The 14823-nt window shown below is 55.5% G+C and overlaps 2 protein-coding genes across 3 annotated transcripts in view; one reads left to right on the plus strand and one right to left on the minus strand.

Moving 5' to 3' along the window:
* Positions 1-218: 218 nt before the first annotated feature.
* Positions 219-14216, minus strand: bbc (choline/ethanolaminephosphotransferase 1 bbc). 2 transcript variants are annotated; one of them, XM_037230588.1, is made up of 10 exons: positions 14112-14216; positions 11884-12166; positions 11165-11312; positions 10541-10663; positions 10034-10137; positions 6082-6219; positions 3582-3740; positions 3132-3257; positions 2590-2713; positions 219-1059 (listed from the first exon to the last, which is right to left on the minus strand). In XM_037230588.1, exons 2-10 carry the CDS (start codon positions 12121-12123, stop codon positions 944-946), a joined length of 1278 nt encoding a protein of 425 aa, XP_037086483.1. In that variant the 5' UTR covers positions 12124-12166; positions 14112-14216; the 3' UTR covers positions 219-943. The 2 variants fall into 2 exon arrangements, with proteins under 2 accessions (XP_037086483.1, XP_037086484.1); XM_037230589.1 differs by lacking the exon at positions 6082-6219 and adding an exon at positions 7530-7661.
* A 412-nt stretch (positions 14217-14628) lies between these two features.
* LOC119107516 (protein ABHD14B) overlaps positions 14629-14823 on the plus strand; it is a 38312-nt gene continuing 38117 nt past the window's right edge. The window contains exon 1 of the mRNA XM_037230977.1: positions 14629-14662. The gene's annotated coding sequence lies outside the window, so the exon portion shown is untranslated. The remainder of the gene's footprint in view (positions 14663-14823) is intronic.

A 14823-nucleotide genomic window follows, 5' to 3' on the forward strand; every position in this document is an offset into this window, starting at 1 on the left:
GCAAGGCGCGGATGGCTCTGTCTCACACAGCGAGAACAGCGCCAGGAGTCCGTATCGGTCTGGGCCTGGAGGACGCGGACAGTCTTCTTCCACAGAAAGCTCGGCACAAAGCGCGAAGTTGAATCTACTACATGCGCTGGGATACAAACGCGCACGCACGGGCATCCCAGACGAATGAATCTCAGCGGAGAACTGCGAATCGAATCCCACACAACGCGCAGCAAAATAGAGGTGTATTTCTGGCGCAGCATGTACAATAACTTAGAAGGCATGCCTCCCGCATCGTTCATTTAGAGAGCAGACAGACACGAGATGCATTAAAGCTGCTGTCAGGCGGACGCCACGGAAGTCACTGAGGCGGCCGGAGAATCCGTCCGAGAACTGGGTCGAGCACAGATATGGCCAGAATGTCATACCATACACAAATACTGACGCATATGTTACCGACCACACGTTTGTTCCAGTGTCCACCCATGCGCTGAACTTTACACATATTTTCTTCCGTACATCCTGTCAATAAGCAAGCGTGAGCACATCCTGTGTGGTGGCGCACCACACCGCGTAGAACGGACATAGACAGGTCCGATTTTCTCCACTATGCACATCGTCCACTCTAATGTCAAACTTAGTCTACCACTAGAGTGTTACACAAATAAGTTCTAGCATTCCATTGCATCGGCAGCAACGCGCAGCATTCACTAATCACCATTACACACCAAAGTGACATCGCTTTCCGCCAGACCCCTCGCCAACCATCGTCACTATACACTCGAACAGTCAAAAGCTCACGTAATTCGTCGCTCTCTGCCGGCACGGTCCGTGTCTGCGGCCCTGCAGAGCGGAGGTTCTTGATCTGACAATGAGGGAGCCGCAGGACCCTCAGAAAGCGCGCCGCCACCGACCAGTCGGGGATACTTTCCTTTGCCGGCCGAACTTGCCGGCTTCACGTGCCCTTCCTGGTCTGGCCGTCGACACAGGTCACCTCGCGCAGAGACTCTGTCGAGCTGCGGTTGGAGCGGCTCTTGAGCAGCAGCGGCGACTTGACCGGATCCCAGCGGTCTGCGAGACACGGGGCCGTCAGCGGCGGTCTGCGAGACACGGGGCGGTCATCAGCAGGCTCCAGGTCAGCGGCAGCCCCGGGTGGGGCACGCGTGGAGATGGGCGACGGCGAGGCGCACCGAAAGGGGACATACGCAGAGGGCTAGCTCGGCAGAGAAGCCCACGCCGAACGGTCAAGCGAACGGCGGAGCAGAGCGGCCGGGGTGGGAGGCGGCGCGGGACACCGCTGGGCGCGCCCCATCCCAGCTGCGCGTCGATGGCTGGATCGATACGTCCCGGAAAGGAGCATGTCCATAATTGCCATCCGCGTGTGCCAACGAGTTAGGACCGCGGCTTTTGAACGTCGGAAACACCCATAATGGGGATGCACGTGGGACGGAGGCCATTTGCCTTCTTCCCGCACAGCAAGCAGGACCGTCCAAACATCGAGTAGACTAACAGCACACGACTCGCAGAAAGGGAAACCCACACGGGGAATCGCCGGGGTGCATGCCGAGGATCGTGCGTGCCAGGTCACCACTGCAGCCCGTCACGCGGAGCTTTGGCGCCGAACTCTGTCCTGTTGGCTCTGTCAGTCAGTGCGGTACTTACTCTTAGTTCAAGTGTCCGCCACCAGGGCCGGCGCGCGCGCTAGTGTGCAACATCGGGCGTCGCGTGTACCTCTGCCGTCGTCCAAACACATCTGAACGTGCGCCGTGTATTGCGGTGAAGCACGCACAACAGACACGTACGTGGCCAGCCGGTCTCTCCAGCTGACCGCACCCCGATCGTGTTTTTCTTCGTCTCAAACGGCACCTCGCCCAAGAACGGACAGCGCCGCGCCAGGTTACCGTACAGCAAGCCCACGGAACGGGAAATACATTAGTCGGACTGGGCGCCGAATCCGCCCCAGCGTTAATACACGGCTCCGGCGTGCCAGGATGAGCATTATGTCTTAAGTGGCGCCCGACTCATCACTCCGTCCCACCCCGCCAGTAAACACCCACGTACAGCTAGCCACGACACACCGGGACAACGGAGCACAGTCTTTGGGTTGTGCGTGCTCCGGGGAATGGACGCGACGCCGTGGAAGAGAGCGCGCTCACGGGGCCGCCGGAGCCGACAGTGACAGCGGTGGCGGGAAGGAAGTGCCGTGGCTTGTGCACGATGTCCGTCGGCCAGCGGCAGCGGCCTAGCCCGCCACCGCCGGCGGCGGACGCCGCGCCCGACCCGTTACAATCCCGTCACTACACACCTACAGACTACGGCGGCGGCGGCGGCGGCGGTGACCGGCCCGCTGCCACCGCGCTAGTACAGAACACACCCGAGATAAACTGCGGACACCGTAACAAAAGCGATAGACAGCGGACGGCGTGCCGGTGGCGCCACCGGGCTGCGGCGGCCGCCGGACGCGTTAATACTCCTCAGCCCGGCGCCGGGGCGGCAACCGGCCGGCGGCGGCGGCAGCGCTGGCAGCGGCGGCGACGGCGACGGCGGCCAGCTAGCTGGCCTTGGAACGCGTGGCTCGGCCGCCGCCGGCCGGGGACGCACCTGAGCCGGAGGCCGCCGCCGGCGGCACCTGAGGCCGGATCCGGAAGCAGAGGATGTTCATGTGCGCGCAGATCTCGTTGCAGATCTTGCGCCAGTAGTCGAGGAAGTCAACCAGGCCCCAGATCTGCGAGCGGCATTAGCGGTCAGGGCGTGGCGGTCCGCCGGCCGCGGCTTCGGCAGCATGTTACGTCAGTGGTGTCATGACTTGTGCCGATTACAGGGCGGCTCGGACGGTCTGTCCAGCCAAGCATCGATTACAGAGCACCAGGCGCCATATTCGGCCAAACATACGCAACAGAAATATTTCGAATTTAATGTAAGGGCCGCCAAAGGACATGCGCGATCTTCGGTTGGAGCAACCACTTGGTCTTAGTTCGATGCCTGCTTCAATGCGGCGGTTCTCTGCATTATATAGCTTTGCACGAACACTTAAAGGCGATCCAAGGCGACCCCTTGGATGCGATGCGCAAAGGCGGAAAGACATTGCAGCTCCCCATGACACCGGCCACTGCCGTCTATGGACACAACCACTTGTCACTCACCAAGCACACCCACAGCACATAGTACTCGCGGAAGAACGTGTTGAAGTACTGGTTGAGGAACAGCATGGCCGGCCCGATCATGCAGGAGTCGAAGTACTCCAGCTCGGACTTGGTCATGTGCGCCACCTGTTGAAGGCCGGGCGGAAGGTGTCAGACGTCTGGGGCACAGACGCGGCGTCAGCAACACAGACCTTCCGTCCCGCGCCACCACTCAGCGAAGGTCAAACACGCGGCTGGACTTGCAAGAACATCGTAATTCACGGCTGCTACCGCGCCCAACTAAACCGTAACTTACAACACCAGAATAGATAGTCAGTGCAGCGTTCAACTAAGACCCCAGCGAACCTACGCTGATCCCGAGTAACGCCCCTCACCGCAGGTCCCACCATCCCCAGTCCCCATCAGTTTGACCGGAGACCCTGGCGACGGCAGCTGACCATCACCGCTCACCACCAGTTTGCAGGTGACCTTAGAGGCCACCATGGCAAAAGCGAATATGTAGAGCACTGGGTGGGTCTCGTAGACAATCTGCAAGGACTTGCGGTAGATGACGAACGCCGGCACGACCACTAGTGCCAGCGGGATGCTAGGCGACAGCACCGACGTACCCTGGCGGCGGGGACGGAAACTACGGGTAACAGCGCTCCCGGCCTCGTTTTCAATCGGTTCTGTGCGGACGAGAACGAACCTAAGTCGCACAGAAAAACGCAACATATCGAAACATGCTAGGTGTACGTTAACATTGGGTCGCTTACGACACAATTTCACCGAGCATAGAAACCAGCTTTCCAGCTGAGTAGACTACAGCAGTACAAGACTCGCGTCTGGTGCCGAAGAACGCACACATTTATAACCTTTATAACAATACAAAAAGGCGCGTCTTACGGCAAGCCGTTGCTGATCACGTAATGCTTATTCGAATGATGTCTACGAAAATACAGCCAAGGTTGCAAGGTTAAAAACAGCACTCTGAATTCTACACTGACGGAAGGCATATTTGCAATGGTAACCAAAACGTCCATCGTTCACTGGCAAGACTCGAGATTCTCACTGGCGAACATCAGATGCGCTCAATGCTGTGTTCTGCAGCAACCCAGAGCCCGACACCCGCCCAAACCTCTCCCCCACACAACACAAGCCTCCAAGCACACATTCATAAGGCAGGCATGCTCCCCTCGGCCGTGCCACACATGCTTCCCGCGTACTAAGCGCACCATCCGAGCGGCCACGCGGCGTCGGGCCGGCCGGCCGGTCGGCTAACTCCAGCCGAGACGAACCAGGCCACGCCGGCCGAGCTCGATACGCGGGACGCGCCCGCCGCGGCGGAACGCCCAGGTAATAACGAGCGCCGGAGGTCGGACCCCAGACGGCGGCGGTCGATACAGACGGACCCGGAGCCGGAGCCGGACGGCGGCGGCGGCGGCGGCGGCGGCGGCGGCGGCGGAGATGGGCGGCGGCCGAGCCGGCCACCAGGCGGCTATTTTGATACGCCGCCGACCGAGCCACCGCCACGGCTTTCCCAAATCGAAAGTCAGACGTTCATTTGGTCACGAGACTGGGGCTTGGCATTAGACTGCCTGCGGATGGGAGCTCCACGCGTTGATGTGGTTGTCTCCGTTGGTCTTTACTGGCACTCGCAATGAACAACTTAAACACCCCTGTTGACACTGCCGACCACATAGCACTAACGCAGCTCACGCATCCATCTACTTTGCTTACGGGCACAAGTTCTGCACTGTCGTCAAGGCGACATGGAGAGTGTTGATAACAAAGGTGCTCTTAGAACGCGGCACAAAAATCCGTCGCAAGATCATCGCAAACAGTTCACAAACACCTGGTCCGCATAGCTGCTGAAACCTGAGAACTTATCAAAACCTTATGCTCATAAAAACAGGAAATGTTAAGACTCCCGACTATTTGGTGACTTCAAGACACATGCTTTCTTTTTACGGATTGTAACCGGAAGACGAAAATTGATGCAGTAGCGTTCCAGAAAGCCAACTGTGGCTTTTGGCACAGGTTTCTCGTATTGTGAACACAGCGTCATTAACAACTTACTCAATGTATCATGATGCTCAGCAAATAGTTTTGCCACATTTAGCTCTTGTAAGACTGTTATACAGATTATCCCGTCCCTAGCAACGTGCATACGGCTTTAGCGTTAAGCCATCAGTACAGTGATCGCCACTGATAAGGCCATCGGCATGCCGCGGCCAGGCAGGGTCACGCCCCGTCCGGCTGACAACGCGCTGCGAGGACCTCATGACCGAGCCCCCGCGCATTGTCGGCCACATGTTCCCACTATCTGCACCACTTGAGACGCGCTGTACGACCAGGCCAGAGGTCGAAGGTCAGCGGGGGCTGGCGCGCGGCGGACGGCGCGTGCAGCCAGACCTTTCGCGTCCGTCCGCAGCCAGACCTTTCCCGTCCGTCCGCAGGCAGACCTTTCCCGTCCGTCCGCAGGCAGACCTTTCCCGTCCGTCCGCAGGCAGACCTTTCCCGTCCGTCCGCAGGCAGACCTTTCCCGTCCGCCCTCCGCGGCGAACCCGACCGACGGCCGACGTCACAGTGTGGAGGAAAGTGCCATGCAAAGCGAATAACGGCCAGCCGAGGCAACAAAACAGACCTCGCATCCGTCGCAAAGAGACGCCACGAGCAAAAGCAGCGAGTCAACTGGAACCCAGTTGCAAATGTTCCCACATGCAAACAAAGTCGCAATGCGTGGCATCACCGCACACTGCATTCCCTGCGACAGCTACAATGATGGCAGAGTGCAAAGCACAACTACGGTGCGTTATCGCAACGCAAATTAAAACGTCCTTGGCGTGGCGCCACTGCGCAGGGGTAGAGAGACGGCCGCTACACAGGCGAACAACGCCGCCGCGCTGGGCGGGGGCGGCGATGCGGCGGAAGGGAGAGGGGGGGGGGGGGGCTTTGGAAAGCCACTCACGGCCACGCTGGATCCGTTTTTGCCCACACCTCCACGGAAAATGCGGCCGAAATACTGGTGAACGTGGAAGCCGCCCATGGCCACGGTGACCGCGCACGTGACCAGCTTCAGGGGCAGGGTCACGGCGCCCAGTCGGATCTGAGGGGAGCGGGCGGTGGCAAGGGCGACGACCGGTCAGGGCACACCTCACTCCACCGGCCGCCGCGTCAGACGCGGCACGCAGTCCTGACGGAGGGGCAGCCGGGCCCGTCCATCGGCCGGCGGCGCTGACACCAGAGGACGAGCAGCGCCGGGGTCACGGGGCACGTGGTCCCCTGTCGGTTCCGTTAGCTGTAAACGCCTCTTGCTGGAGGGCTGTGGCGTGTGATCACAGTGGGCTGGACAGGGCTGAGCTGTGCAGGACTCCCCCTGACCCACCCCACTCAAACCGTCTGCGTAGATAACGCCTGGGCACAAAATTCGGTCCACAGCTACCATTCAGAGTATTCCGGCTGCACGCAACTCATTTAAACGGGACGCGAGGGACATGATGGTCAAGGCGTTTGAAAACTGCGCTCCCACGTGCAATGCCCGGCCTCGCATTCCGACCGCAACAGGACCCTTGGACGCTAAAACGACCAACCGCACTCACTAGCGTTGCGTTTCCTTTGAATTAGCATACTCATCTGAAATGAAACGTGCAACGAGCAAGGCGAAAACCTTTGAATTAGCCTACTCATCTGAAATGAGATATGCAACGAGCAAGCAAAAATGCTGAATGAATCAGTTCTGGCCCGAACCAGTCATTCCATTCAAATCAACCGTCATTGGCAGAAGACGCACTCTATAGAGCACGGCAGACCGTCCAAAGCAGCGAATTCTGCATCAGCGAATGGGTAAGTCGGCCCGATGATTACGCAGCGCGCGCTCAGCCTCGATTCCGTGCTTACGCAGCCGCCGCAGTCCGACGGCCGCTGACACAGCTGACAAAAAATACAGCCGAGCAATAACAAACGCTGCGGCAGACGCGCCGCCCCACGACACCGACGACGGTCGCTCCGAAGACTGCCAGCAGCTGGCACAAGCTGTGAGATCCCGCATGCGTTTGACCCAATCAAGCGACCCTGCTCCCCAGCCGGCACCGCTGTGTATAGCGTGGTTAGTTTCAATTCGCCGTGATTTCCCGCATTCGCTGGAGGATCGGAAGAGCGTCGCGCCGTCAAGGATGCGTACCGAAGAACACACAACTGTATTTCGACGCTACCCATCCACCGAGCGGTAGAACCAGACACAAAACATTCAAGCTACACAAACATGGACGAGAAACGCCGCCGCACACAACAGCCACACCAGAGTAGGAGGGGGGGGGGGGGGGGGGAGCCAGAGAGAGCGCTCGCAAGCAGTGCAGCAATGGTGCGCAGGGGTCCCGTTCTGAAAACCAAGGAGGAACGGAACGGTGGATGGCTTACAGCCACGCTGGATCCGTTCTTGCCGACCCCGCCGGTCAGGATGACTTTAAAGCTGCCGACCAGATGTACTGCGGTGGGCGCCAGCCCCAGCAGCACAGGCAGCGCCTTCACCTTAAGATTAGTGCCGGTGATCTGCAGGGCGCGCCACGGTCAGCCCCGCGGACGGGTGCGAACACGGAAACACGGGCGGGAGCTATGACAAAGCTTGAGCTGATGGGGCTGTCCCACTGACGGCTGATGCAAATCGCTACGGAAGAAAACAACATGCTAAACAACAAATAATATTACCAGGGCCATCGGGTAGTACAGTAGTCAGGCAAGCTGTGGTCAAACACAAACGGCTAAAAATTCAACGCACACAAAAGGCGCGCTTCACAAACAAAACATGAGGCGGAAATAGAGCCATCAAGAGAGGACAAATCATCAGAACGGACGTCATACAGGTGGCCAGGGAGCGCGCACACCACTGCGACGAGTTGTGGAGGATCCCCTGGCCCGGTTAGGCGCGGACCCGCCCAACTCGAGCCCGGGCCAGGGCCGGGGCCGGGGCCGGGTCGGCGGACGCTGGCCTGGCTTCGAACACCCACTGATAGCCCTCCGGATGGTCGGAAAGTCAGGAAGAGAAGGGGAGGGGGAGGGGGAGGTTGGCAGGTACGGCTGGCGGCACGCGACCAGCGGCAGCCTGTTCTGACGGGAGCGGGGGGGGGGGGGGGGAGCTGAACGCTCAGACATCCCCCACAGGACGGACTGCGAGTGTGCCCCGGGACGCAACCGGCCAGGGGCTCGGGAGGCGGCCGGCTCAGGTGAAGCGACCACTTCAGAACAGGAGGGGGGAGGGGGGGGGGGCACTGACGACTGGGTCACGGGCTAGTCACCCTTACGCCCGGGTCCAACTGCAGCTGTCATGTCTGGGAGCCAGCGCCGGGCTGCCGCTTCAATCGGCGGTGACACACTCAATCTTATCGGGACAGGACAGCATACACCAGCACAGAGGACAAATAAACACGCCATGGTGACAGGAGGGCACAGAACTTCAGACCCTGGCCCACCCCAACAACTCCACAAAGGGATTCCGGTAGCACCGCTTTGCCAAGCTTTACCAACAGTCTAATTTAAAGAGCACTGAAAGAAGCGAGCCATGCCCCACACAAACGGCTCCGGTCACCTTTAGCTATAGTGTTTTGTGTCGCTACGAATCCTGTCATAAAAGCAAGGGGAAGTGAGTGGGAGATGCGAGACCCGTACAGTTTTTTAGCTATCCCCCCAAGACACTCCACCGATCATCACTGAATTCTCGTTGGCCATGTTCTACGACCTTTACATTCCATTAACATATTTTAGCCCCCACTCCCGTCCCGTCGCTGACCAATGGCCCCAGTACCATGACTCTGGAGTGGGGGAAATGGGAAAGATCGCCGCTCCGCAAAGTGTAATCAGCTCTGTGTACAGCAGGCCTCGTCCAATGCTCTGAAGCGGTTGTACAGTGGATGTTATAAATCCCCCTCACCTTCGCCGAGGTCAAGCGAGATAAAATGCTGCAGTCCAGATAAAATTGAACATAGTTACATGATGAGCCAAATGACTGTCGCAGTTAATGGATATGCGAGGGGCATTCATGGTTAAGGTAAAATCACGTCAAGTGTTGAAAACCGCCACTACTGGCAGCCTTTCAGTGTTTTAATATCGTTACTCACTAAAAACCGGAAGTGGAGCACCGTCCGCAGTCAGGGTTGTCATCTCATGGAATAACCTCGAGTGGCCTAACAATGCCCCCAGAAACAATGGTGGCATGTTTTGATAGCGTGTTTTTAGTTTAAGCCCATATGAACGCTGCGTACAGGCAGAAAAACGTGTTTCGATCTAATTTGTCCCAAACATGATGGGTAAGCCAAAAAAAAAAAAACTTCAAAACGGCTGCCGTAACGATGACAGGAAACCACGTTTGGACTAGCACTCCTTTTCCCACTTCCCATGTGTGGGGTCGGCGAGTGACGTGACGCCCGTGCCATCACAGTCAGCCGAATGCCATGCACTGGGCAGACTTCCGATGAGACCGATGACAGACAGGCAGATGACAGCAAAACAGAAGACCGCACAGACAGGCGGATGACATCGGTACGGACTCTACTTCACAAGCCCAGGCAGGTGGAATAGACTACGTCACGAATCGTACTTAATGACCCAGCGGGATTCACCCAACACTACTGGGTCAAAGCCACAATCGTAATTTATCAGCAAAGGAGGCACATCTGCCACAACGCCCAAATTCTGGGGACTTCCTGGCACTGCGACTGGTTGGTCCTTAAACGCTCGCTTGTGGCCGGACTGTCAATGGAGATCTAAACTGAGCCCCAGCTAGACTCCAGCACTCAAGCCCCAAACAACTCCACCAAGCGCCAACAAATCCTCTCCTTCCTGCCCAGCGCTGCGCAGAGTTCCGCGCGGGTCACGCACAGTGACGCAACTCGAACACCCCTGCCGCGGAGGGAGCACGGTGACCTGACCTGGGTATTCCAAACGTCGGGCCCGAACACGGCGCCGACCAGGTACAGGCCGATCACGCACCACTGCTCCTCAGTCACGTCGATCTTGCCGAACTTCAGCGTGCCTGTTGACAGCCACGCATACGTCGGCCGAGGATCGGGGTCGGGCGCGCCGAGCGCGGCACGCGTCAGCCGGCGGCCGCTCCAGTGGTGAGGCAGCGCATGGTGCCGGCGCGGCAGGGTCACGCAATGTGGCGGTACACGGAAAAACGACAACAAAGGCTGCTGTAATTGTAGTGCCAGGCGGGAGCGAGCCTGGCCCGGTGACAGCTGCCGTATCTGCCGCGCTTGATCCGGCGCAGACGGGAGTCGTGCAGCCGGATAAGATCTCGTCTCGCACGCCACGAGCGGCATCCTCGGCTCGGTGATTGTCTGCGACGAGGCCGGCCTAGAGAAGCAGACCAGGGCTGGGACACCCGACCCCCACCGGGCCGAGGGGAAGACGAGGCGGGGCGCGCGAGGGCCTACCTGAGACGAACGTCTGCCAGTGGGCGCAGTAGAAGAGTGAGATGGCCGTGAAGCAGACCACGAACATCATCATCGGGTACTCGCCCAGGCTGGTCATCGTCGACACGCCCACCACCACAAATACTGCAACGGCAAGGGGCACGTGCCGTCACGCATCCACAGGCGAGCCAAGCACCACCACGAATGGTGCAACGATGAGGGGTATTAATGAGGCTCCACAACAGCAGGCAGCAAGTAGTGAAACAGCACGAGACCAACGTGAAATCACCAAGCGATCGTCACCATTGATACCGCAGCGACCAGGGATACTCCCCGTGACGCCGCACACGGTCACCACCGCGAACACGGCCTACAGTGACGTCACACACACCAATTAGCACCACCAACACTGCAAGCAGCGCAGACTGGAAGCCACATGCAAGCAAACATCGCAAACGTGGCGGAACCGGTGTCGGTCGCGTTACAAGCACGCAGCGACCGTAATGACTGCAACGTTGAACAACGCGAAAGTCAAGTGACCGCCAAATGCAACAAAGTTCCGGTTGCCCGACACTTAAAAACAACAAACGCCCCACATGTCCCCAACATGCTGGCAAAAGGCTGCCGGGCGGCCGCCGCACTCACTGACGGAGACGGAGTCGCAGCCGTGGTCGAACAGCTCGCCCAGCGGTGACGAGGTGCCGGTGCGGCGCGCCTGCTTGCCGTCGATGGCGTCCAGGCTCTGGTAGATGAAGAGGCCGAGCGCCACCAGGAAGCAGGCCCACTGCGGCGTCTGCCGACGACGGCAGTCTCCGTTCACTAGGCTCCACGTGCGCTCAAACCGGTCCCGCAGGGTGGCCGCCTCGTGTGACGGCCGTGTGGCGAGCAGTGTGGGACACATGGGATGGAGTGAAGCATCTGCACGGGATGCGCAGAGTCGCTGTGGCTATTCCACGACGCGCTTCACTGTCATTGCCGGGCGAAGGAGTCATGGAGCATTGGAGTGTTGCGCGGAGGGCATACGAGATGCGGCGAGACATTGCCGCTGGCGCCCTTAATTACCGGAAGTTATTCGAAGCCCATTACCAACGACCATGTGCCAAGGTTTCTCGCACTAAGATGGTAACCCATTCCACCAATATGCATGATGAAAAAAAACTGTTTGAGCCTCCTCAGTGTTTTCACGTGACAGCACTGTTGCATGTTCACCAAAAACATGACACATCCTACAACACTAGCATACAATCTGTTGTCATCCAGACCACAAACAAGAATTTCTTTTGTTTTGACACTTGGTCATGGCATAGATAAGACTGAAAGTCAAGCATCAAGCAGGGGTAATGCAATGGCACTGCTGCACCTACCTTGCCCTTGGCATCTGGACTGTAGTACACCAGAATGAGTGTGGTGATGATGTTGACAGCCAGGCCAGCCAGCGTGATGAGGTTGGGTGCCAGCCACAGTGGACACTTGGTCACCAGCCAATTCCACCATGGCTGCATGAAAGGATCCAGGATGCTGTTGCTCTGGCAGCTGTACTTGTGTTCATCCAAGCTCTGGAGCTTGGCTGGCGACAGCAGGCGGTCTCGGCCAAACAACATCATGCAGAGTTGGATGTGGTTTGGAGGTTTGCTTCAGCTGGTAGGGCTGCAACAGAGCATGAAGGGACAAAATGGCATCAGTGGTGACCCATAACAAAATCTGAGAAAGTAGCTGTTGAAAACAAGATAAGTGGCAGAACTGGCATTGTTGTTCACTTCTGACATCAAATGAAAACCATGGTGCATTGCCTGTAGCAATGGACCACAAAATCCCATGCTCAGTTATTGGTTGCATTACTTTGAGCTTTAATATTCTTCAAACTTTATTCACTTCAAAAATTTCATGAAACTATCATTTCAGTGGCATCACAAAACTGACAGCATAAAAGCAAATTTTATTCAAATATCCCCAAGCCTAAAACTGGTTAATGCTGTTGCATTACATTTTCCATGAAATGAAATGATTATTAACTAATCTTCCAAGTATGAACATGTGAATACAACATCCATGACCTTGAAAAATGCTGATAAGTGGGTTTACCTAGCTTACCAATCTAACAGATGCCTTACATGCTTTTCTGTTTTACTTAACTCCATGAGCAATACATCAAGATCTATGAGCAGAACATGCCAGAAAGCAAAATGAACAGTTTGGTGCTAACAGAAGTGACGGGACAGCAAGATGGGAGGTGCAATTTGCGCAGCCCACACAAAAAAAGTCCATCCCGGGAGCTGAACTGTGTCTCTGCTGACATCTGTGTAACACTGAGGCACTGAACCTAGCACACACATGCTCCAAACTCAGGCCAGTACAAACTGGGCTGAACATGCAAAGTGCTTTTGCTTAAAAAGGTGTTTTGGAAGTTTTTTTTGCCAAGTTACCATCACAGTATCTTAACTCCCTATAAGCATTGGCAGCCTGTTCCCTGAAATTGATAGTGGCCATATACCAATCTCTGAGCACTCAGATTAAAAAAACAGATATCTATTGAAATTGCTGCTGGGATATCACTGCTATGCTGCTCCACTGGACATGTCCAGCAGCAGTCTGGCAGCCTGGCTGGTAGGAAGGATAAGGGAGTGGCAGGAAACAAGAATTATTTAAAGGGATAAGAATCTGAAGGATGGATTATGTTTTTGCTAAATTAGTTGTTAAATGAGACAACACTAAGATACCATCAAGCAAAATTGAAGCAATATAAACCATTCACAGTAGAGCAGTGGGAAAACACAGTCTGAGACAACTTTAGTTCTTTAATATCACCATAGTTCTCTGCATATTCTTACATCTTATTTGATAACCAGATGTTCATTTTACAGTGTCATACCAGGGTATGACCTTGATCAAATCATACCCAAAGAAATTCTTACATGCTGGCATGAATTTACTGCACCTAGACCTATTACAATGTACTGCAGCTACCAATATTTGTGTATTAATGCACTAAAACTACTCACTTTAAGGATCTAGCCAATATGGTTAAGTTTTAAGTGCAGAAACATTTACATTCTCTATGTACTGCAAGCCTTTGATGGGTATATGGGAAAATGTTCTACCCAATTCCAACCTATAAAATTTGTGCAGGTAATATGAGTCTATTTGGGCTGCTTGGAACATTCCCCTTTCTGGGCTTGTGTTAGGACCAAAGCTGAGCTTCAGTAGCATCCATATTTATAAAATGTATTCATCTGATACAAATAAACAGGTACTATTACTACTACCATAGGCAACACTATGAATGTTTGTCTCAGAAATGCACTGATCAATTAAACCCGCACACCATGTTCACAGTGAGTTTTTTTACCAAATAAATGTGCCTGCATGCTGTTAAGCAGCATCTGCAGCCTGGTGAACCAATTAGAAACTTGCACTTTGCAACCTTTCTGGGAAGACAGCACAAAAAGGTATGGCGATCAAGTACTCCTACGAAAAATTTCTGCTTACATTTATAGCTCTGTGTGTCCTGCTGATCCGTTAGCATAACCCGTGATTACAGCACAGCCATATCGCACGACGACCAGCGAAAAGGTCCTTTTATAAACTGCCTTACCTCAATATCTCCCAACGCAGTCACGGAACCATCTGGCGCACACACACGCCCTCATCCCGCGGGAGTCCGAACCACTGTGAAAATCGACTGCAAGGATGGCTAATGCGTCGATTCTGGCTCCAAAATGCTTGGAGGAGTTTGTTGACCTTTTTTGCTGCTGAAGGAAACTTTTTCGTATACATACCAGTGCCCGATGGGAATTTGTAATATTATACATTTTTATGGCAACAAAATTAGTTTTTGAACAGATAATTTGTATAACCATATCATTAGATGCAAACGCTGTTGGCATACTACACATGTAAACTACAAGAATGCAACTTGATATAAAAATAGAGCTAAAACTTTTTGGGAATACAGGGTCGAGATGTGGAAGCATCCGTAGTTGCATTTGTTGAAGGGGCTGTTTCATTTCTGGCGCAAAGCCATATTTCTGTTTATTTGGTGGCGCCGGTAGTGTGGTGGTTAACGCGTTTACGTTGACCGCTGCGCGTCTGGGAAACCAGAGGTGCGGGGTTCGTTTCCCCGCGGTGCCTGCCCTTCCTCCCAGGGTGAGAGGCAGGCGACGCCATATAGCCTCAACAGCTGAGTGCGTCGTAAAGGCCCAATGACAATGTTTATTTGGCCTGGCGATATCACTGCGTCGTTATTTGACTTGCGCTTGAACATGCACCGGACGCGCGTTTATGTCCGGAGAAGGCATTAGGCGTAC

Source organism: Pollicipes pollicipes, unplaced genomic scaffold (assembly GCF_011947565.3).
Source record: "Pollicipes pollicipes isolate AB1234 unplaced genomic scaffold, Ppol_2.1 Scaffold_6686;HRSCAF=7923_pilon_pilon_pilon, whole genome shotgun sequence".
Taxonomy (NCBI): Eukaryota; Metazoa; Arthropoda; class Thecostraca; order Pollicipedomorpha; family Pollicipedidae; genus Pollicipes; species Pollicipes pollicipes.